Source organism: Antechinus flavipes, chromosome 5 (genome assembly GCF_016432865.1).
Source record: "Antechinus flavipes isolate AdamAnt ecotype Samford, QLD, Australia chromosome 5, AdamAnt_v2, whole genome shotgun sequence".
Taxonomy (NCBI): domain Eukaryota; kingdom Metazoa; phylum Chordata; class Mammalia; order Dasyuromorphia; family Dasyuridae; genus Antechinus; species Antechinus flavipes.
Window position 1 is genome coordinate 84,931,593 of NC_067402.1, and position 21,954 is coordinate 84,953,546.

Below are 21,954 nucleotides of genomic sequence, written 5' to 3' on the forward strand. Positions count from 1 at the left end.
TATATAAAATTAGAGGGTTGGACTTGTAACCAGGGATTCTCAAACTGGGGTCTATGGATGTTTCTTTAATCATTTGGTGATTATATTTCAATATAATTTGTTTCCTTTGTTATCCTATGTAATTATTTTCTGCATTTAAAAACATTAATATGAGAAGAGATCTAGATTTTACCAAACTGCCAAAAGAGCCCACCATGTGCATTAACACACACACACACACACACACACATACCACACATATACACACAAAAGTTAAAAGTTTTGGGGCTCTATTATCTCTACCTTCTATGATCTTGGGAACTGTCATGGGTAGAGCATTGCCAAAATCACGAGTTCAACAGCACTTCTTCCGTCTATGATTTCATTAATGTATTTCTATAGCCAATAAAAAAGTAGTCCCTTAGCAGACACAGTCTCCAAAAGCCAAATCTCACCCAGACTGGTAGGTAAGCCAGTCTTGCCGAATTAGTCAAATCACCACCACCTTGAAGATCACCTCCCCTCAGACCCCAATGGAGGCAGTCCAGGACCCTAAGATCAAGTTTAGCAATAGCAATGCTTTCAACCTAGCATCCTCAACCAAAATCAACCCATCATTCTGGGAAGAGGTCCTTGTGGAAATGCAGCTTGGCAACTGTTCATACAAGAGCTACAGCCAAGCTATTAAAGACCTAGTAAAGAAAGTTCTTCGCACCTAAGTCCTTGGCACTGTTGAGCAGTTCAACATCAGAAGTTAAGATAATGACATTCAAGAAGAGGCATTAATGTCTGCTTTGGTATGGCACCCTAAGGACTATGGGACCTTTCCATTTGACTTGAATTTGAAACTGTGAACTCCTTGAGATCAGTCTGTTTTTATTGTTTCTTTGTATCACACTATAAAGTGCTTAATAAATGTTGTATCCATTCATTTATTGCTGTAGTAAAAAAAAAAAAAAAAGAGTATAACTTAGTATCCTCTCTTGAGATGATGAGTCTTTTAAAACTTATCTAGGTCCTTGGTTGATAGAAGCACTGACACGGCTTTTCAACTTAGTGGGACAATCAAGGACTTCTTTCTGCTGATCTAGCCATCACTTCTACACCAATATTGAAGCATTTATTTTAATGGAAGTAGGAGTCGGTTACATTCTTCAGAAATGCATACAAGACATCCCTAAGAGTAGAGCTCAGGAGAAAGAAGTTTAAGATCCATGAAAATCAGAGTTGATGAAGCTGAGACAAGATTGAGAAGGTCATTACTGAAGGGAAGGAGAATAGAGAGAAGTAATGGGGAGATGCTAAAGGAGGGCATATCAACCTATCGTTGTAAAGTTGGAGCTGGAGACTGAAGAATGGAAGTAAATGGCAAGAAGGATGGGAGCACTCTAGAAAAACGCCCGTGGCATAAAGGGAAAGAGCAGTTGACATGATGGTGTTTGGAGGTTACCCTAAATGAATAGGGGAGGGGAAGGGGAGAATGGATCTATCTTCCCAAGGCTTTCCATGACAAAGTCAGTCTTTCTTCTTAGGGCCTTCAGGTTACCTCAGGCACCTTGTTGTGGTTTGGAAAACCAGACCAAGTCTTGAGCCCTCCATGTTTAATTTGAAGGCAGAGTGAGGGGGCCATCTAGTGTCTGGGGCTGAAAGGGGGAGACAGAAGGAGCTGTCCCAATGAAGGGCGCCATCTGGGGGTCTGGGGGTAGAACACAGAGGGAGGTCACCTGTCCTTTAGTGGGATAGATGGATCGGGTGCATGGATGGAGGCATGAGGAAAACCCAGGTAGATTGGAAGCAGAGAATGGGATTTGGCTGACAGGCAGAGGGAATAGGCTGGGATTTGGGGCTGACAGTCAGGCAAAGGGAGGGGCCTGGCTTGTCTGGAAGTGGGTGGGGGAGGCAATGGGAGAGAGCCATCTGGTGTCTGGAGGTGGAAGACAGAAAGAGTGTCTGGTGTCTGGGAAATGGGAAGGGTGTCGGTGAGATGAAAGGGAGGGGGGAGAGAGACAGTAGGGGGAGGAGGTCTGGGACGAAGAGGAACTGTTTGCCCCTGCTTCATCCACCTCCAGCACTTTGGCTAAACGTTTTTCCCAAGAAACTGAACCAGACAATGAGAATGTGGCTTTTTTTTTTCTTTTCCCCTTTTTTTTTTTACCCCCCCCCCCCACTCCAATTCATGACGGAGAGATCAATGCAATTGAAGAAAGCATCAGTACTGAGTCCTATCGGGGCTTTCCCTTCCTCCTCATTATCCTCATCATTATTTTAAGACTTGATGGTCCATCCAGCTCCTGACATCATTGTTTCCCGGTCTAGGGGAAGGTGGGGGAGAGGAAGATGATAGGAGGGAGGGCTGGGGAGAAGGCAGGGATGTCGCATTGCTACGGACAGAAGCTGTGAGGGATCCTGGCGGCTTTAAATCAACCTTTGCGCAATCCGATGGGCCACGCCAAGACGGGTCTCCTTCCCGTTCTCCCCTGGGGAGGCAGACAAGGAATAGGCAATATAGAAAGAGTACTTGAGCGTTATAGTAGTGCTCTTTCCAGATCCGGGAGTGTCTGGGCTGGGCACCCGAATTGAAACTGCACGGTGCTGAACCCCAATCCTTCCTCCTCCCATCCAGACCTCTCCTTTCTCTAACTTCTGACTTGAGATAAGACTAATTTTCAACTCTTGGCTTTTACACACACAAACATGCACGCACACACACTTAAAAAAAAAAAAGCCAACCCTCTATGTTGTCGGTTTGGGGTTTTTCCACGTGCATTTATGATTTGCATTTAATTAATTCCTCTTCTGTGTTTCCTTGCCTGTTGCTCTCTGGCTGACTGCTTTGTATATATGGAAAGCCGGTTAATGAGGAGGTTCCCCGGGATTCTAGACTTCACTCCTTCACTGCCGGGCTCGAGGATGTAGTGGCCAGCGAGGCAAACGATTCAATGTGTGTTTATTAATTAATTTATTTATTTGTGAAGTCGGGGGGGGGGGGTGGAGGGGTAGAGGAGCGGGGGTGGAAAAAAGGAGGGGAAAGGAAGAGAGACTTGCCAGGGCGGGGGAGGGTGATCAAAAGGTGTGCAATATTCCACACAGGCAGGATCACTTCTTATTCCCTGGCACTATTTAATCATATTACATCAACACGTGCTGCGCCAGGTAACCACATCAAACGACCCTAGCTTCTTTGGGATATAACGTTATATCTTTCTTGTATCTATTTTCACGAGTTGAGTACACACACACACACACACACACACACACACTCACATACAAGAAAAAAAAGTTAAAACACCGACTTGTCAGCTGAGGTCTGTCTGGAGCTAACCCCGGGACTTTTAGAACTGATCCGTCCTTTACTTGATAAAGTTGGAAGGTGTTTTCCAGGTGCCCAAGGCCTGATCAGATCTCTTCCTGAGCTTTAGGAAAGGGGTTACTATAAGATAGGAGGACCAGACTTTGTATTTTGTAAAGATCTGAATGGAGGAGACTGTGAAAAAAGAGGAAAAAGAGAGGAAAAAGCTTGTGTCCCATTTGGCAATAGCATAAGAGTCTTGATTTCCACCATCACCCCCCCCCAAAAAAGTTATGATAATAGAATATTTCCTAGACCTATTCAACGTGCCTTATTGCCGAGGGAGTTAAGATTGCAAAGTTTGGGGAAAGTTTACTTTCTTCTTCCTATTCCAGTTGTTTGAGGTTCCGTTCTTTTTTGTCTCATTTCTTTCAGGGTATCTGATTTTTTTTTTAGTTTACACTTATACCTCTCCTGTATCCCCACGACCCTTCTTAACCCCGCAGCTCCTTCTACCCCAGTAGATTACTTTTTTTAAAATGGGGGGAAATTTTTAAAAAGTCATGTTCTGCAAAGGGGATACTTAAAAATCGCACTTTTTTCTGATTTAGATGGAACTTTCTCTGAAAGATGTGTGGAATACATGGGACTGACTGTAAAGATCAGAGATCTAAGACCAATGCTGCTGGTTCGGGAGTTATTTCTTGTAAAGGGACATGACTGTTCCTTAGAGAAAATGCTTTCGAAGTGAGCCTCCTCCGGCCGCCCCCCAGCCCCCACTAAGGTTCCTAGTGACCTGGCTTGTCTCTCGTCACCTTAGGTCTGGCAAATAATTTTGAAAGCCCACAATAAAGACATCTCTGCACACCGCTGAAGAGAGCCCTGAATTTAACACTGAAGTAGTCCCCTTGCCCTGCACTTTGCTCGGATCGATCTGTGGGGCTGTTTGCGAAGCCCTACCAAAAGACTGCTGTCCTTCAAGAGGAAATGACTCTCTTCCCACACCGATCCCTCCCCCCCCCCCAATCCCCAGGCACGGGACACACACCTCATATTCCCTTCTTCGTGAAGCTGGGGGGGGGGGTCCCAATTCTCTAATACTTCTCAGCCTGAACACACCACTTTAATCTGGGCATTGAAAGTTTGATCTGGTCCCATTGTATAGGTTCTCTCACCATCTTTTTCTATAAGAAGTATAAATCTATTTCGACTCTGACCGTTTTTCAAGCATTTTGCATAACAGTTAAAGTATTTCAAATAACAGTCCTTTTAGATATTACCAGTTATAATTACTATCCCCCCCCCTACACAGTCACACTTTTAAGTCCACAGCTAACCTTATTCTACTTCCGAAGATGCCTGCTTCAGTGCCCAAAGCCTCTTTCCTCTGTGGAAAGAGAGCTGATATTGTTTCTTTTAAAACACACATACGCCACAATGAAAGAGAGAAACCCAGAAATCTTACCTTTCTGATAAAGTCACTAAAAGGGACTGGTATAAAGCAGCAGTGTTGCCACTTATAGGTTTAATTGAACATTTGTCTGATGATCAGGGTTTGACTGGGGAGGGGGGGATCGAGGAATGAGACAGAAGGAAGTATGAACTGTCTTTTAAAACTGCAATTGTATCAAACTTCTTAAAAGATTGTCTAATTGGACCATCTATTATTTTGCTTGACAAATTTACCTTTCCCAAGAAAGTTTAAGAAAAACCATGTAATTTGTGTTATGCTAATAAACTAATAAACCAGATTCTACCTCGCTGCTATACAACTCCTTTTGTATTTCCCCCCTCCCCCTTTCTTTTCTCTTTTTTTTCCTTTTTTCTCCCACCCACCCCCACCCCCACCCACCCACCCCCCGCCCCAGCCCTCAGGTGAAAGTGCGGCGGCAGCAGCAGCAGCAGCAAGCTGCAGCAACAGCAACAGAAGAAACATTTTGTTGCCTTTTTGAGGGTTAAATCAGAAGACAGGCTGTCTCGCCTCGGCCAATCAGATGTGGTCCCTGCCAGCTATAATATAGTGCTAAAGGCAGGCTTCTCTCACAAGCGTTTCTAGGCTTGCTACCATTAAAATCAGACTCTTTTTGTCTTTTGATTGCTGTCTCGCGACCCAACTCCGATGTGTTCCGTTATCAGCGACCGGCAGCCTGCCATTTCAGCACCTGTCTCGATAGGAATCGGTGGATAGTTGAAGGAACCAGCAAGGAAGCAAAGCTTTATTGAGACAGAGAGAAGGAGAAAAGAGAAAAAGAAAGAGGAGAGAGGGAGGAAGGAGAGAGAGAGAGAGAGAGAGAGAGAGAGAGAGAGAGAGAGAGAGAGAGACCGACCTAGGGAGACAGCCTGAGATAGACACGCGCACAGGCGCGCACACACATACACACACACACACACACACACACATACACACACACACACCAAGGAAGCTTTGAAGTAACTGGATTCAATGGACGAGATGCTGCTGCTGACGAGATTTCTGCTGGTGGTCCTCGTCTCTTCTCTCTTGATGTCCTCGGGGCTGGCATGCGGACCTGGCAGGGGATTTGGGAAGAGGCGGCACCCCAAAAAGCTGACCCCCTTAGCCTACAAGCAGTTTATCCCCAACGTGGCGGAGAAGACCCTAGGGGCTAGTGGAAGATACGAAGGGAAGATCTCCAGAAACTCCGAACGATTTAAAGAACTCACCCCCAATTACAATCCTGACATTATATTTAAGGATGAAGAAAACACCGGAGCGGACCGGCTGATGACTCAGGTAGAAACCCATCCATCCATGTGTGGCGTTTAATGTGTTTCTTTGAAAGGCAAGGAAAACGTGTAAGGAAGTGCTCAGGAGCCTCTGTCCTTTATTTTTCCTTCTCAATTTTAAGATCATATCCTCTTTCCTCCTCACCCACCTATCCCATCACCCTTCCTCTTTCTCAAAGAGTCCATATTATGAGTACAGCTAAAGAAGTTTGGGGATAGCGATGGGGGTGGGGAGAGTGGCAGTTGAGCTCGGGTTTTATGTCATTGATTTGATTTCTGTGTTATTGGTCTTCTACTCCCTACCCTGTCTCAGCCCTGTCATGCAACTTACTAGAGAGAGCTCAGCTTTTAGGGCATTCGGCTCCTTGAGTCTGCCCTTGTTGCTTGGGGGAGGAGAGGAAGGGGCGAGGAAATAGAAATAGGAGGGATGGGAGAAGGGGAAAATTCGCGGCCCCCCCTCCCTCCATCAATATATACAGTGACCACCAGATAGAGATTACCGACTCTGGGAGTATTAGATCTTAAGACACTTTTTTTCCTGTCTCCTTTTTTATTTCTTTTCTCACCCCCACTCTTCCCACATCCCAAATAAATTCTTAATTCGGCAGGCCAGAAAGGCTGTTCTGACAAAAGGCAGTGTGGCTTCAGCCACAGCTATTGCTCTCCCATTTCTGTATTATGTAGCTTGTATTGCAATACCGTCTTTTGCAATTGTGCCCATCCGAGTGTGAATATATTGATATTTCTTTAAGGATGCTCTCTTTCTCCCGTCGCCCGTGGTACCTTAGGGGAGGGACTTACAACTTATTAGCATTGCATCACTCTCTTTTAAATCAGATTGCTCAAGAATTACAACCGAATAAATATTGGGTGGGGGATGGGGAGAGAGAATAGTGGAAAGATGGAATGCAGAACTATCTTAGGCTTGTTATTTATTTTATTTCAAAAAAGAAAAAGCAAGGAAGAAACCGCAAAACAAACGTTCCCTTCGTGCCTCCTTTCCCACATTGAGATGTCTGAGAAGCAAATTCGACCGCCAGTCACGGAGTTTCTGAAACTCCATGGATCTAACAAGCTAGAAATGGTTTTCCTTGCAAATATAGGTCAATATCATTTTTATTGCCCTATTAAAATATTTAAGTCCCACCTTTGGTGCTAGTAACGCAATGAGGTTGGAGGAGACGCACTAGTGGGGGTGGAAAGTTGGGGGGGTCGGAATTAGCAAGGATCTTCCTCCCCTCCCATCCCTACTCAATCCCCCAGGTCGTTGATTTATTGAGGGGCAGGAATAAGCCGGCCCTGGAAGATGACTCTATTTCATTTTCACGAGTGTCCTTGTCGGGCTCTCCTCCAGATCTGCTCTCGACCACCTTAAATCTTACCTAGAGCGTTGACGCGGGCTCTTGTAGGCAGATAAAAGCGTGAGCCTCAATTATGTACAGGCCACAGTGTGCAGGTTGAGTGCAGCGTGGTGGACTGAGTTTGCCAGCTTGGTTGGGCAGGAGCTTCCACTCCCCCCCCATCCCCAACCTCTGTCCCTAGCCTGCCTCTGGCTGCTCATAAACCCGCTGGGGGCGGGGGGCTGGGCCGGGGTGAGATGGCTAAGGATCGGAGGTAGGATTGGGGGGAGGGGGGCCCGAGGGAGGGCTGGAGATTCCTGGCTCCCAACACTGTTAACAGTTGCTCTTGTTTGTGGAAGACCGACTGACAGACAGCCCGAGCACCCGTTTCACCCATCCCTGGCCCCCACCGCCCGCCAGATCTCAGTTCCCCCTGCTTACAGTCCTCAGTCATCGCAGCCTTTTTGAAAAGCTGCAAGGCAGCGGAGCTGTGCGCCAAGTCAGACGCATTTTCAGCTCCACTTACTCCTCCTTTATCGATCGCCACGGCTAGGGTTTCAGCTTGTATCCTTTCGAATACGACAGAGGCTGGATCTGCTACTGCTGTTGCTGCTACTGGCGCTGCCGCCGCCGCCGTCACGGGTCCAGATTCTCCTAAACCCGAAGGGAAGAAATCCTTCCCCTTCCTTAAAAGATCACGCCCGCGAATTAGCTACATAAGTAGGACGATGGTGATGATAATAATAATACTATAATGATAATAATTAAATAAGGCTGCTGGGGGAGGGGGCTGACTAGGCGAGGGTTGAGGAGGAGCAGGCAGCGGCGGCGGCGGCAAGAGGAGGAGGAGGAGGAGGAGGAAGAGGAGGAGGAGGAGGACGAGGAGGAGGAGGAAGAGGAGGAAGAGGAGGAGGAAGAGAGGAGGAGGAGGAGGAGGGAAAAGGGAGGAGGGAGGAGGGAGGAGGGGTGTGGTGATGGTGTTTTAAAGGGCTGGGTGGATAGCTAGAGAGGAAGCTCCGAAGGAGTGCTCGGTGATAGCATATCTTTTTTCTTTCACTCCTCTGTCTAGTCTGTCCTTCCCCTTCTTTCCTCTTGTGTTTCCTCTTTCCCAGCCTCTCTTGAATCTTGCTCTTTTTTCCCTTTACGCTCACCCCACTAACTCTGCATCTCCCCCCAACCATTCCCCGTCTACCTCTGCGTCTCCTTCCCCGCCCCCCTAACTACTTGCCCTTCCCAGGGAATTCAGCGCCGTGCCTGCTACAGGCTTGACCACTCTCGCTGCCATTGGCTGGCAGCATTTGAACTTCTGACCTTCTGTCAACTTCCCTCAGACGAACGAAACGAAAACAAATAAGTCCCCCCCACACTCACACACACACCCGAGCATTGGCTATTCCTGTTCCCGACACAAAAGATGGGGGGAGGGGGCAACAGCCAGAAGGATTATTGAAGTAAGGGGAACCTAAGTCCCCGTAACCCTGTCATGCAAGTACCCCAAAAAAAATGCATGGTAGTGGGAAGAAGTAAGCGCTGAAGAATCAGTCCAGTCACTTGGTTTCTTTCTCCCACCCTATTCCCATTCCTAACATTCTGTTCTCTGGCTCCCCAAGTGAAAAGTGTGTTATTGGGGGGGGGGGAGAATGACAGGGAAGAGAGTAGGCATTTGGGGGGATGTTGTTGATAGAAATAATATACAGTTGATCTGAAAGACAGGGCGATGGAGGTGGGGGATGGAAGGACTGAAGTAATGAGTTTTCTGCAGAGACATCTTCTGAACTGGGGTTCAGCAGGCGATCTTCTTGAGTTAGATACAACATACTAAAATGTGTGTGTGTGTGTGTGTGTGTGTGTGTGTGTGTGTGTGTGTGTGCTGCTTCACAAATCCCTCAACCATGGCGAAATCTTCCCCAGTGGAACTTTCAGAGTCGTTCCTGAACGCATTAGCTACTGGTTAATATTAACTCTAGGAAAGGTGGAAACACAGACGGACACACATGTACAGGCTCAGGCAGGTCAACTTCCCAGTCTGAGGGTGACAATGGTCTGAAAGGGGGACAGCGGGGAACTAGTAAGGAAGCGGGATCTGGACTGAGGGTAAAGCAGTGAAGTGGCGGAATTTAGCAAATGTCCTATCTGCTTTAGAGAATGTTGAAATATGGGGGTGGGTGGGGGGGAGGTGCGGTGTGAGGAGAGGGGAGTTGTATTTAGTTAAGGAAGACAGGAGATGTATGTAGGTTATGATTTGGGGGGCTGTGGCTCTTTTACAGTTTAGGGTCCCCCTCATTATGGGAAACCCACCAGCTTGTTTACAGTGACAGGTACCTGTTAAGTGTTTCCTCCGAGCAGTCATTTGTGGAGGGAGAGGTTAGGCACTTGGCAGAGAGCGGGGGCGTGTTGAACAACTTTGCCTCAGCTGACACAAAAGCCCGAGCTGAGGCAGCCCTGCTGGGCTTCACGGTGAGTGAACAGAATTGGGCTTGATTCGTGGCACACGACCCAGTGAATTAATAAATTGTCTGAGCTTCACGGCTTTTGACTTCGACAATCCAGCTCAGCCAGTATAGAGTGAGAGTCCTTCAGGCAGCAACAGCAGCAGCAGCAGGAGGAGGAAGAAGATAAGGAAGTGGAGGAAGAGAAGAAAGAGGAGGAAGAAGAGGAGGAAGAAGAGGGAGGAGGGAAAAGGGAGGAGGGAGGAGGAGGCGACTGCGGTGGTGGCGGTGAGGTTGTTGGTACTTCCCCTTTTGCCAGAAACAATTAATAGGAAACCTGGGGCAGGGGATCGGGGCGGGGATGGTGTATTTGCCCCGTGTTACGCCGCCACCGCCTCCATCCACACTCCTTACTCCCCCAACCCGAACCTTCTTTCTCCGCGTGTATTCTGGTGCAGATTTCTCATTTTCGAGTGGCTCCAGCTTGAATCAGAGATCCCGATCCCGGAGTGAAAGCGTTTCCTCCCCACTTCCCTAGATTGCCCCCAGGCTCTTTAAAGCTTCACTGTCCAGTGCGGGTGGGGGTGGCGAAGTGCTCGAGGAAGGATCCGGGGTAGGAAGAGAAGCTGTGAGCGAGTATGCGTGTTTGTATGTGTGCGCACGTGCACGCGTGACCGCGGGGCGGGCTTATTCTCTCAGCTATAAATCCACTCTTGTTTCATCGCTTGTCTTCCACAAAAGTGCGTGTCATCCTTGTAGTGATCTCACTTAAACTCTTATGAGGAGGGCAAGGGAACAACAGGAAAATCCCGCGAGGGCTAGTTTTCTCGCGCCTCCCCCCCCCCCCACACACACACCAGACTGCTACTTATTTTTCTTTTATATTTTAACTCCTACAACTATATTACCGTTTTTATTGCTGCCAAATACTCGGAACTTTTCCTGTTAAGCAATCGTGTCAAGTTCCCTTGAAAACTGTAATAATTCTCAGCTTCCTTGCACCTTCATCCCACTCCCATCCCCACTCCGAACTAACACTCTCCCCAAAAAAAGGCTTTCTGAAAAGCTGCTAAAAAGGGGGGGGGGTCCTTTTTGATGGGCAATTTTATATATTGGTAACCTCTTTGGGGAGAGTTATCTGGGAGAAGGTCAAACATCTTCTCTATCTCTGGAAGAAGTTAAGAGCAAAGAGCCCCAGCAGCCACAGAGAGCCAGTCCAGGTTCCTTGACTAACATCACCTCTGATTTTCTCAATATCTCCGTTTCTGCCTCTGATTTCTGACTCTAATTAGAAAAAGAGACATCTTGTCTTCTATCATCTGAAGATACAAAATCCACCATCATCCCCTCTCCAACCTCTTAATCATCCTCCATCACCAATTTCTCTTTCAATTTTTCCCATTCATTCAGCTAACCTGACTGAAGAAAGAGGAAAGTTTGGAAAGTTATCTGGGAACCCCAATTCCTACACTCTAAAAGTATATTTCAGTTTTTTACTAGAATTCTCTTTGAACTGGTTCAAAACAAATATAAAATTGTAATAATCACAAGGAAAGCGTTTTGGCATAAACTTTGTGTGGGGGAGGAGGAGATGGATGGATAGATGGATAGCTAGATAGCTAATAGATTAGTAGACAGATGAAGGGAAAAGAAGCAAAAAGAATGTCATTCTACTTTCTAGATTTTCTTATGGAAACATTTTCCCTTCCTTACTTTCTATCCTCCTTCCTACTCTCCCAGCACACACACACACACACACACACACACACACACACACACACACACTCACCTCTTTATACATAGAAACACCACCCCCCTCCCTTAAACTCTTCAGTTTGCTCTTCAAACTTGCTGGACACCATTCTAAATTGGGGCCAAGAGAATGAGAGGAGGGAAAGGAAGAGGTTAAAGAAAACAAGAAATACAATCAGACCACAGAAAACCTAAGCAGAAAAGAACTCCACAGAGTAAAAAGAATGTGGCTCTCCAGATAAAGAATGTTTGTCATCCTGCCCTAGCCCATATGGAAAATTATAACTCACCTGGTTACTTTTCTTTGTCCCCCTCCCCCTACTAAACTTTGCTATCAACTTGTAAGCTTTATTTTTCTTTTTTACCTTTGGCTTAATCTTCCCCTTAGAAAGTCTTGAGGGGGGCAGGAAAGGTCCCAGAGATAAATCATGGCTTTTCATTCTTTAAAACATGTACAGTGTATTTTGAGTCATATAGATGAAATGCAAGGTCTCTCTCCCATCTCACTGTCTACTTCTAATTCTGAGGGCTTTAGGGGGTAATTTGCTCTGAAAGGAGAGTTGATTTGGGGGAGTGACTGGGGGATGCAGAGAAAGACGCTCGTTCAAGAGGGGTCCCGTCAGAGATAGATAAAAGGCATGCAAATGTGTGGGAAGCTGTTGTGGCCATAGAAGAGGAACATGAAAACTTTTAGAGACACATAGGGTGGGAGAGCACCAGAAAGAAAGGGGGGGAGTATAAGGTATGCTTTCTGAAGTCTGTGAGAATATGACTTGTTGGGTTCTCAAAGAGACTCCCCCTTTTTTAACTACTCTAACTTCAAACCGTTGGCAGATGGTGTTTTGAAAGGCAAAATCTTAATTTGGAGTCAATGGACCTAATTCACCTTGACCTTAAGCTCTCGGTGCCTCAGTTTCCTCATCTGTATAAACTGAGGTGGTTGGCCTAAGTGGTCTTTAAGGTCCCTTCCACCTCAAAAACCTGTCATTCTGGACCTGCTGACTCAGTGCTTCAAAAAGCCACTCTTCCCAAAAGAAATTTGTTCTCTATAAATTTGCATCCCCAGATGACCAACACTGCAAAAGTGGATCATGAGCCAGTTAGTCCTGAATCCAGGACCGCAGCTCTCCATTCCACCCCCATCCCTCTGTTTTTTCCTACCCTGTCCCCAATACACATATACATGATTAAATCGAGTTGATACAAAATAAGGCTTCCCTCATACTACCTAGACTTTCCAAATCAAGGAAATTTTGCTACCTGAGACTATTGGACTCCTAGTGAGAGGAAGTTAAAGAGCTGCTTCCTGGGTATCAAGAACCACAAGCAAGAGAGGCTCTTGAAAAGAGGGTGGGATAGGGAGAGGGAGGGTATAAGAAGCAGGAATAGTTCTCAGTCCTGTTAACAAGCTCTCCATCTGTCTTCTCCCTCCTCTATGACACCTCTCCCAATTCTATTCCCAGAGGTGTAAGGACAAACTGAATGCCCTGGCTATCTCTGTCATGAACCAGTGGCCCGGGGTGAAACTTCGGGTCACTGAGGGCTGGGATGAGGATGGTCACCACTCTGAAGAGTCGCTGCACTATGAGGGCCGGGCAGTGGACATCACCACCTCAGACCGGGACCGAAGCAAATATGGCATGCTGGCCCGCTTGGCCGTGGAGGCTGGCTTCGACTGGGTCTATTACGAATCTAAAGCCCATATCCACTGCTCTGTGAAAGCAGGTAAGGGAGCAAGCAAGCCAGTCACTCACCCTACCCTCACCCCTACCCTGGTTTCCGATCTCTCAACAATGCCCCCTCCCCCAATAAGTCCTCCCTAGCTTCATCAGATCTGCAAGTGAGACTTCCTGAGTTATATTCTTGCCCTCCTCTAGGACCCTGGATACTTTCTATGATTGTAGTCTCTTCTGGGAAAAGATGGGAGGGGCGGAAGGAAGAGAGAGGAAGAGAGACAGACAGAAAGAGAGAGAGAATGTGTGTGTATACAAGAAAGATGAACAGAGAGATACACAGAGAGAAATAGAGAAGAGACAGAAGACAGGCAGAAAATAATAGAGAAATACATCTGGTAAGAGACTTGATGTCATCAGTTAACATCTCTACTTAGAACCTCTGGGTTTTGACTTCCAATCCTACCATTCTAGGAATTGTCCCCAATACCATGATTATATGTTATGTAAACACCCAAATATTTCCAAACACAATTCTAATGGGTCTTCAGCATAGTAGGGAAGTTCCCATCCCTTCCTCTGGCCTTTCCTTCCTCGACTACTTCCTTACTTCCTTCCTTTCAACCTTCCTTCCCTTTTATATACCTATTCTCTTCACTCCTGATTTCAAGCTTGTATTAAGGCATCTCTAGAAGAGGACAGGGATAGGAATGGAGAGAAGACGGGAGCATTGAGGTAGAGTGGGTCTATCCCTAGTGAAGGGAGATGACAGCAGCTCCAAGGATGCAAATATTCAGCAAAGATATTAAAATAGCAACCAGGCTCAGTGCAGCCACTTAAAGAAAATCCAGTCAGACTAAATTGGTTTTTTTCCTTCTTCTCTAAGAGGTTTAACAACCAACCTACCACACTCATGTCCACATTATGTCAGAGTATTCCAATTTATGGAGAAGGTGAGGTCCCAAAGTTTGCTTTTAAATTAACTCATACTCAAATCTGTGGGTTTAGAAACTAGTGTAAATATATAAATGAATAAATAAATGGGAGAACTTTCGCATGCTCCCAACAAACATTAGTGCTTCCAAACATCTGGATGGCCACACGCTCGGAAGCCCTGATTATTATTATTATTATTAGCTCTGCTAAGATTACTTACTGCTGTGGGTGAGGGCCAAGAACTTTGATTTCATCTTGTGGTCTGCAGCTGGTATATCCCCAACCAGAGTGTATTTTTTTTTTTTTGGTTTTTTTTTTTTTTTTTTTTACTTGTGTGGTTTTTTTTTTTCCTCTGGGCTTGCAACGCCACATGCTGTTACAGAGGAGGAATAGCTGTGGGAAAAAAAAGGGGGGGGGGGAAAGAAGAAGAAGAGGGCTGGAGGGTGGGAGAGGAACGCACCCAACTTCAACCCATCACTTGGGATCTCTTTTTAAAGCTTTTTCCACCTATGAACATAAGTTGACACATTTAGTAAAACAGTTAACGGTGAATTTCAGAAGAGTCGATTTTCTTCACTTTCCTGGCTTTGCCTGCTTGGTTTTTTAACTGTATTTTAATGGCATCTTTTAGTTAAGAAACATTTTAAAAGTGTCAAGACACACTTGGTGGGAAAAGAAAATAATGACTTTTTTTGTTGTTGTTGCAACAACAGAAGGGGGGAGGGAAGGAACCTGAAAATAAACGGAGGGTGGTGATGACATGTATTTATAGCAGAAGGAAAGGGCTCACCAAAGGAAAGAAAATTAGCAATATTCACTTCCTTGGATCCAGAGATGAGAAAGTTTCTCACTTCCAAAACTCTATTGCAATTGGGAAGGGTGGGCCTGGGTGGTAGTTCACCCTGCAGGGGAACTGGTGAGCCTCTCTCTCTCTAGGCTCTCCTGTCTAGACGCTGAAATGACCTCTGAGGCCTTCTCTGTTTTTCATAATGGTTTCCCACCCTTTCCCCTGCTCCTGTCCAAACCTCCTCCCCAATGTAAAGGCATAATCTACCATGTGGATTTTTCCTAGGGAGAGGAAGAATTCCAAGGGACTAGAAAGCTACTCATTGAAATTCCGAACACACTTGGGGTTTGGGGGTAATATCTAGTGCGTGTCAGGCAGGGTCGTGTGATTCTACTATGGGGTTTTCTAGAGACCAGGTCCTATTTCGAAGACTAAAGCTGGTTTCCAATGGTCAGAGGCTCACTTCATGACGGAGAAACTGATGAGAAGATTAAAACCCCTGTAATTCCAGCAGGAAGATTCTTTATCTCAATCTCTATTTGCAAAAAGCATGATCCCCGAGATTGGAATGCAAAGAAGAGTACAGCCCCCTCTCCTCCGCCCCCTCCCCTTCCAGGCCCCCCTCTAGTCCTCCAAAAGCCTGAATTATTGTCATCTGGATAGAGAGAGACCGAGACAGAGAGGGCGAGAGGCTGGGGTGCTAAAAAGGGGCATTGAAAATGGGCCGCGTCTATCTGGTGCTTAGAGCAGGGTCCTCCATTTAAAATTCAAATACACATCTTGAGTGCCCTGCAAAAGTGGCTTTGCTGTGCAAATAGTGCTTGTGAGGGCCTGGGTTTTTGGAGAGTATGTGTGTGAATTGGCACATGGGGGGCTCTGCACCTGAGCAAATAACGGGGTGGGTAGTGAGAGAGTCACACACACACACACACACACACACACACACACACACACACACACAAAAGAAGAAGAAGGGGGGGGGGAAGAAAATGGAAGTGTCCTCTCTTCCAAGAGTGCCTCCCATTTATTCAAGGAATCGAAATGACAATGCGTGAGTTCTTTATTAGATTTTAATTAGAGGACCCAAACAAACGCCGGATTTTCCCTCCCAGACCAATTGCCCGGTGTGTTTGTCGAGTTGCTACAACTATTTCAGTTATTTTTCATCAGAGACCCCATGCAACCGACAAACTCAGCGGGGCTTCAGCTCCAGCTCAGCGCTCTCTGTCTAGTCTAGCTCACCCACCCCGTCCCTCCCTTCGCCCAAGAAACCCAGAACACCCACCACCCAGACCGGCCCTTCTCAGAGCTAGCCCTTCGCTGGGAATTCGTCCCAGTAAGCCTGGGTGCAAAATCACACCCCGCCCCTCCCCCTCCGCTGTTCAGAGCGCTCTCAGGGTGAGGAGTTGGTGATTGGAGAGTAAGCATCCTTGATTAGGGGGACGGGGAGAAAAAGGAGAGACTTCTAATGTAAAATGAAACGGGAACCCCGACCTCTCCCTAACAAGTGGGAGATAGCTACCTACCTAATCCAGTGGTAAAGAGGAGCGGTGGGGAGGGGTAGGCAGGCAGGAGTCCTTCGGAGGGAAGATGTGACAAATTCCCACTGTGGAGCAATTTCACACCCTTGATGTCCCAGAAGATGATAAAGAATTTGTTCCCGGTCTTCGCGCTGTGGCGTAGGGAATTTAAAAAAAAAGGGGGGGGGGGAGGGGAAAGGGAAGTGACCTGTGTTCTGCTCCGGGAACCTGCCCTCACCAGGATTTGCCCATCCCCCGCCTCATTTCTCCCCGCCAGGCTCACCTGTCCCGCACTGCCTTCCTCTCGGTACTAACAGCCCTCCTTCCCCCCTTTCTTCCTCTTCCCCGCTCCCACCTGCAGAGAACTCAGTGGCCGCCAAGTCGGGCGGCTGCTTCCCGGGCTCGGCCACGGTGCACCTGGAGCAGGGCGGCACGAAGCTGGTGAAGGACCTGAGCCCCGGGGATCGCGTGCTGGCCGCCGATGACCAAGGCCGGCTGCTCTACAGCGACTTCTTGGCCTTCTTGGACCGAGAGGACGGCGCCAAGAAGGTGTTCTACGTGATCGAGACGCGGGAGCCCCGAGAGCGCCTGCTGCTCACCGCCGCCCACCTGCTCTTCGTCGCCCCGCAAAACGACTCGAGTCCAGAGCCGCTGCCTCCGGGGGAGCCGGGGCTGCCGCCGCCGGAGCAGCCGTCGGGCTGGGCCTGGCAGAAGCCACCGCCCGGGGTCGCGGCCGGACGCCAGTCGCTCTTCGCCAGCCGCGTCCGCCCCGGACAGAGGGTCTACGTAGTGGAGGAGCGGGGCGGTGACCGGAGGCTGCTGCCCGCCGCCGTGCACAGCGTGTCCCTGCGCGAAGAGGCCACGGGAGTTTACGCGCCGCTCACCGCGCAGGGCACCATCCTGATCAACCGCGTGTTGGCCTCTTGCTACGCCGTCATCGAGGAGCACAGCTGGGCACACTGGGCGTTCGCCCCCTTCCGACTGGCCCACGCCCTGCTGGCCGTGCTCTCCCCTGCGGGCAGGGACTGGGGCCGGGGCGGCGGCGGCCCCGGCGGGGGCGGGGGCGGCCGTGCCGTCCTCCCCGCAGCCTCGCCAGATGTGCCGGATGCTCCAGATGCTGGGGCCACGACGGCCGGCATCCACTGGTACTCGCAGCTGCTCTACCAAATAGGCACCTGGCTGTTGGACAGTGACGCACTGCACCCCCTGGGGATGGCAGTCAAGTCCAGCTGAAACAGAAGGGGATCCTGGGCGGAAGGGGGGCGGGAGGGCGAGGGTGGGGGTAACAACAACAAAAAGAAATTATGAGAGCACGGAATGAGACTTTTAATTATAATAATAATTAATAATAATAATGATGATAATAAAGTAGGACAGTCCAAAGTAGACTTTAAGGAAACACAGACCCCGGGGAGTTTTGTTGTTGTGTTTAGTTTTTATATATATATTATATATATTTTAATTTTGTTGGTTTTTTGTTATTGTTTTATTTTTGTTATTATTTTTTCCTCCTCTCCTGGCTATTTATTTGTTTGGTATTTGAATAGATGTTTTAAATAATATGAACCGGACCTTCAAGAGCCTTAAATAGTTTTTTTTTCTTTGATAACTTATTATTATCATGTGAATTGTACTCACAGGGGGGAAAGATTATTTTGTGAGGCCAAGCAAAACTGCTCAGAGTCTATTTTTCTACATGTCCCGCGTGTCCTGACTTTCAGAAAGCAAAATTCTGTACTTTCCACTCCTCCTTTGCATCGCTCCTGCTTTCCAGCAAGTGTAAAGTAAGACATGCTTCGTGGGGGTCCACAAATTATATTTTTGTACGCAGAATTGTAAATTAGATTTTTTGAGAGATCAATACTTAACAGAATTACATTTTGTTTTTTTTGAAATAGTGTAAAATATGAGAATATATTATTTTAATTTAACTAGTTTCCACTGTAACAGCCATCTCCTGTATTGTTTTTTGCTTTAATATTTGCATTGTCAGCATCATTATGGCCACATTCTTGGAAGTCAAGACTGTTACACTTTTTTTTGCAAACTGCAAGAACTTTGTTATTTTTAACTTCAAAGAATTTATTAGAAAATAATATTTTTTAAAAAAGCGCACATGGTAATGAGCCCACAAAGATGGAGCCTGTAGTTTGTACAGAGGGAAAAAAGGATGTTTTGCATTAATAAATTGAGAAATAACTACTGTAAATTTACTAAAATGTATTTTTAAAATATTTTGTAATAGTTTTAATAGTTTTATAGAAATAAAATGTGCCATGCACAATCTGGTTAGTATATAATAACTAAGAGTTATTGTTGCAGCCCTTTTTTTTTTTTCTTTTTGGCTTCTTTGTTTGGGAAACCCGATACTAAAAGGAATTCCCGATATTCTATTTAGATGTGTTGCTTATACTGTGAATTCAGATAAACTTAAGTAGGTAACCAAATACATCAAATCAACTTGTTTAGCCTCCTCTCTAGAGAAACCTCAATCTGTTGTATTTATTTTGTGAAGTTGTTTCTATACTCCCCATGGATGGGTGTTATAGGGTGGTAGTGACATGTGTGGAGGGGCAGGGTTTCCTCTTGATCAAAAAAAAACCTAATTTGTCAAAGAGGAGTCAACCTCAAAGGGACTTTTAGTGAACTTTCTCCCTTAATGTCCTATTCTGTACTATATAGTCTGCTCAGTTGGCTCACTTTTTTGGGGCCTACAAGTAGGCCCCAACCTGTCCTTTGGATGCCAAAAAATGTCTCATTGCACTTTCTCTGTCTCTGGGTTTTAGTGATCCAGTCCCATCATTGCTTCTCTAGATCCTCAAGGCTACACAGCTCCATCCCTGCATGGAGAATGGTCTACTACTATCTGATTCTCCCAGCCACTATCCTTTAGAAATCTCCCAGGATCTCTGAACCAGAGGGAGAACATCCACTTTCTTGAAGAATTGATTCTGAAAGGGGTGGGCATTTTCCCCAATCTGTTCTGTTTTTTGTAGCAGATTCAGGAGATGCTGCTAGTCTTTTCCAGCTTTCTGTTGCAGACTGTTGTAAGCAGTCAACAATGTCTACAGACCTCCCCAAACTTTCATGCCTGGAGCAATGAGGCAGCCCTTTGCTTGGTCTGACTTTGCTTGGTCTGACTTGGCCACTGGCTCCCCAGGACTCAGGTCTAAGGTTCTGCAGAGTAGGCTAGCTTTGATTCTTTCATGTTTGCAGAATCGGACTGTGAATCGACTTGAGTCTTGGTTATAGCTCGATTAGGGGTTTACCTTTGTCTGGTGTGTGTGGCCAAATCTTTTTGCTTTAGTCCCCAAGTCCTTGGTCATCTGGTCTGTGACTACATGGAATTGGAAACTTGATTCTACCTTATAGACAAACCCTTTATGTTTCTAATCTTTTTCTTCAGATTATCCATGTTTAACTCATCTTATGGAGTTGGCCCAAATTCCTCAATTTTCTACTATCTTTCACCTAATTCCATTTGAAAGATGAGGATAGTGAATGGAAAAAGGGTAGATTCCAAGTTGGAAGCCCTGAATTCAAATCCCAGCTCTTTCAGTTAATATGATATGATCTTAGATGTTTCATCACTTATAAAATAAGAGGGTTAGGTTAGGTGACCTGTAAATCAATCATCCTATGATATGATTTTATTAAGCAAAGGATGCCATTTTTGGTCCTATGACCAGCACTTGGCCTGTGGGTGATATCTGGGGCATAATCATAATTGACCCATGCAATGAATTAGTGCTAGAAGACTGGGCCTGTGTCTTCCCCTTCTTATTTTCATACTGGGCCTTGTGGGAAAGAGACTTTTATAGTTTGATAATATTCTATATATTAAAATATTATAGGGTTGGGTTAAAGCGATCAGTGGGAACAGAAGCATCGGGCTACCCATCTACAGTAAAGACAGGCTGGGTTGGGGGCTCTATCTCTAGGAGGGGGACCCTTCCCAGATTCTGTAAAATTCTATTTCCTTCTTGAGATCATCATGTTTTAAAGACAGAGTTTACAAACTTAGGTGGGGCTTCAAGATTTTAATTAATGTGACTTACACTGACTCAGGACTTGGAGGCAAAAGAGCAAAACTGATCTGTGTGTATAGATCCAGCCAGATGCAAGACTGGCAGAAATAGGGTTCTCCGCTCCCTTACTCAGTGTGTCTCTGAAGGCTTCAGCAGAACAATATCTGAGCACAGAATTCAGTTGTGCCATGTGGGCAGCAAACTCTCTTAGCCAGGTGTGTTCTCATGGTTTGCTTCCCTTAAACACCTTTTATCTTTTCCCTCCATCTTTTAACAATATCTCTAGAGCTTTAGGCAATAAATCACTTTTCTTCATGGGCATTGAAAAGACTTAACAGGAAGGAGTCACATGGCAGAAAAGCTAAATGAGGGGAAAAGGGGCCACCATTTGACTTCAACATGGCACCATCCTCAAGTTGACTTGAGGTTCTCCATGTTCATGGTTGACAATGGCAATAGCTTGTATAAAATGTATGCATAATGGTTGCTGCCGACCTAGCGAATGATTAAATACATACCTGTTCTTGTTGAAAATATGTATACGAATGTACTTGAAGCTATTACCCTTGTGCTCTGTTGTTTGAATAATTAAAGAAATTATAGAGACGTTCTGAAATGTCTGTTATGTGGCAGAATTCCCCCACCCCATATTGTCAGTTAGAGTTGTCATTTTTTTTTCTCATAAAATTTTAGTGGCAATTAGAAAAGGAAAAAAAAAGGTTCCAATGGAGAATTCGGTTTCCAAATCCCTTCAATGAGTGGATAATCACCCAATTGAGGTGCAAAGTTGCAAGTGACTCATTGCATTAGAAACAACTCTGAAACCTAAAACTTTTTTGCCTGAAAAGGGGGTGGAGGAAGATAAAGTGAAATGGGGAACATCCCTCTCCTGGGTGAATCCCTTTACACACTTCACAATACCCATGTGTGAAATACCAGGCTGATGTGTCAAGAAAGCCAGTTAGTTGTGAATTTTGACACGGAAGAAACAAAGAACCTATTCATACATCAGTAGAGAGTTACTAGAGCTAACTCTTCCTTTAGTTGGATGTGGAGAAGTCTCAGCAGGCCAGGATTCACTGTTAATGCTGAAGAAATTGTCTTTAGTCTATCCTTCCATGTTAAAAACGTTAGTGTCCACTTGGGCTAGGAAGCCTATAGTGATAACCCAAAGAGACCCACCATATTTTGCTTCTTCAGTAGTAAACACATTTATTTGAGCACCTTCTCTATTCAAGATACTCTGCTAATCCTGAATTTCCCTGGAGTCAGCTAGATCTTCCTCAATGGTGAGTGTGAAGCTAAAAGTGAATCCAATCCTTGGGACAATGTGGACCAGATGAAGCGGTTTGAAATATGACAATGATGTTCTTTTTAATGAGCGTCAAATCCTAATGGTAACTCTGACTCTGTCATTACACTAAAGCAGGAAAGGTTTCAAGTAGTTTTCTCAAGTTTATGACAACTTTTCTTACC

General features: G+C 46.0%; 1 protein-coding gene across 1 annotated transcript; it reads left to right on the forward strand.

Moving 5' to 3' along the window:
• Window positions 1-5,652: 5,652 nt before the first annotated feature.
• On the forward strand, window positions 5,653-21,084 carry SHH (sonic hedgehog signaling molecule). The gene is made up of 3 exons (XM_052001359.1): window positions 5,653-6,020; window positions 12,998-13,259; window positions 16,812-21,084. Exons 1-3 carry the CDS (start codon window positions 5,712-5,714, stop codon window positions 17,681-17,683), a joined length of 1,443 nt encoding a protein of 480 aa, XP_051857319.1. The 5' UTR covers window positions 5,653-5,711; the 3' UTR covers window positions 17,684-21,084.
• The last annotated feature ends 870 nt before the right edge of the window (window positions 21,085-21,954 follow it).

What these genes read in the sequence shown, in the direction of transcription:
- SHH (XM_052001359.1), top strand. Translation starts at nt 5,712, where the DNA reads ATGGACGAGATGCTGCTGCTGACGAGATTTCTGCTGGTGGTCCTCGTC. An exon ending in CGGACCGGCTGATGACTCAG is followed by an intron (nt 6,021 to 12,997) that starts GTAGAAACCCAT and finishes TTCTATTCCCAG; the next exon opens with AGGTGTAAGGACAAACTGAA. An exon ending in CCACTGCTCTGTGAAAGCAG is followed by an intron (nt 13,260 to 16,811) that starts GTAAGGGAGCAA and finishes TCCCACCTGCAG; the next exon opens with AGAACTCAGTGGCCGCCAAG.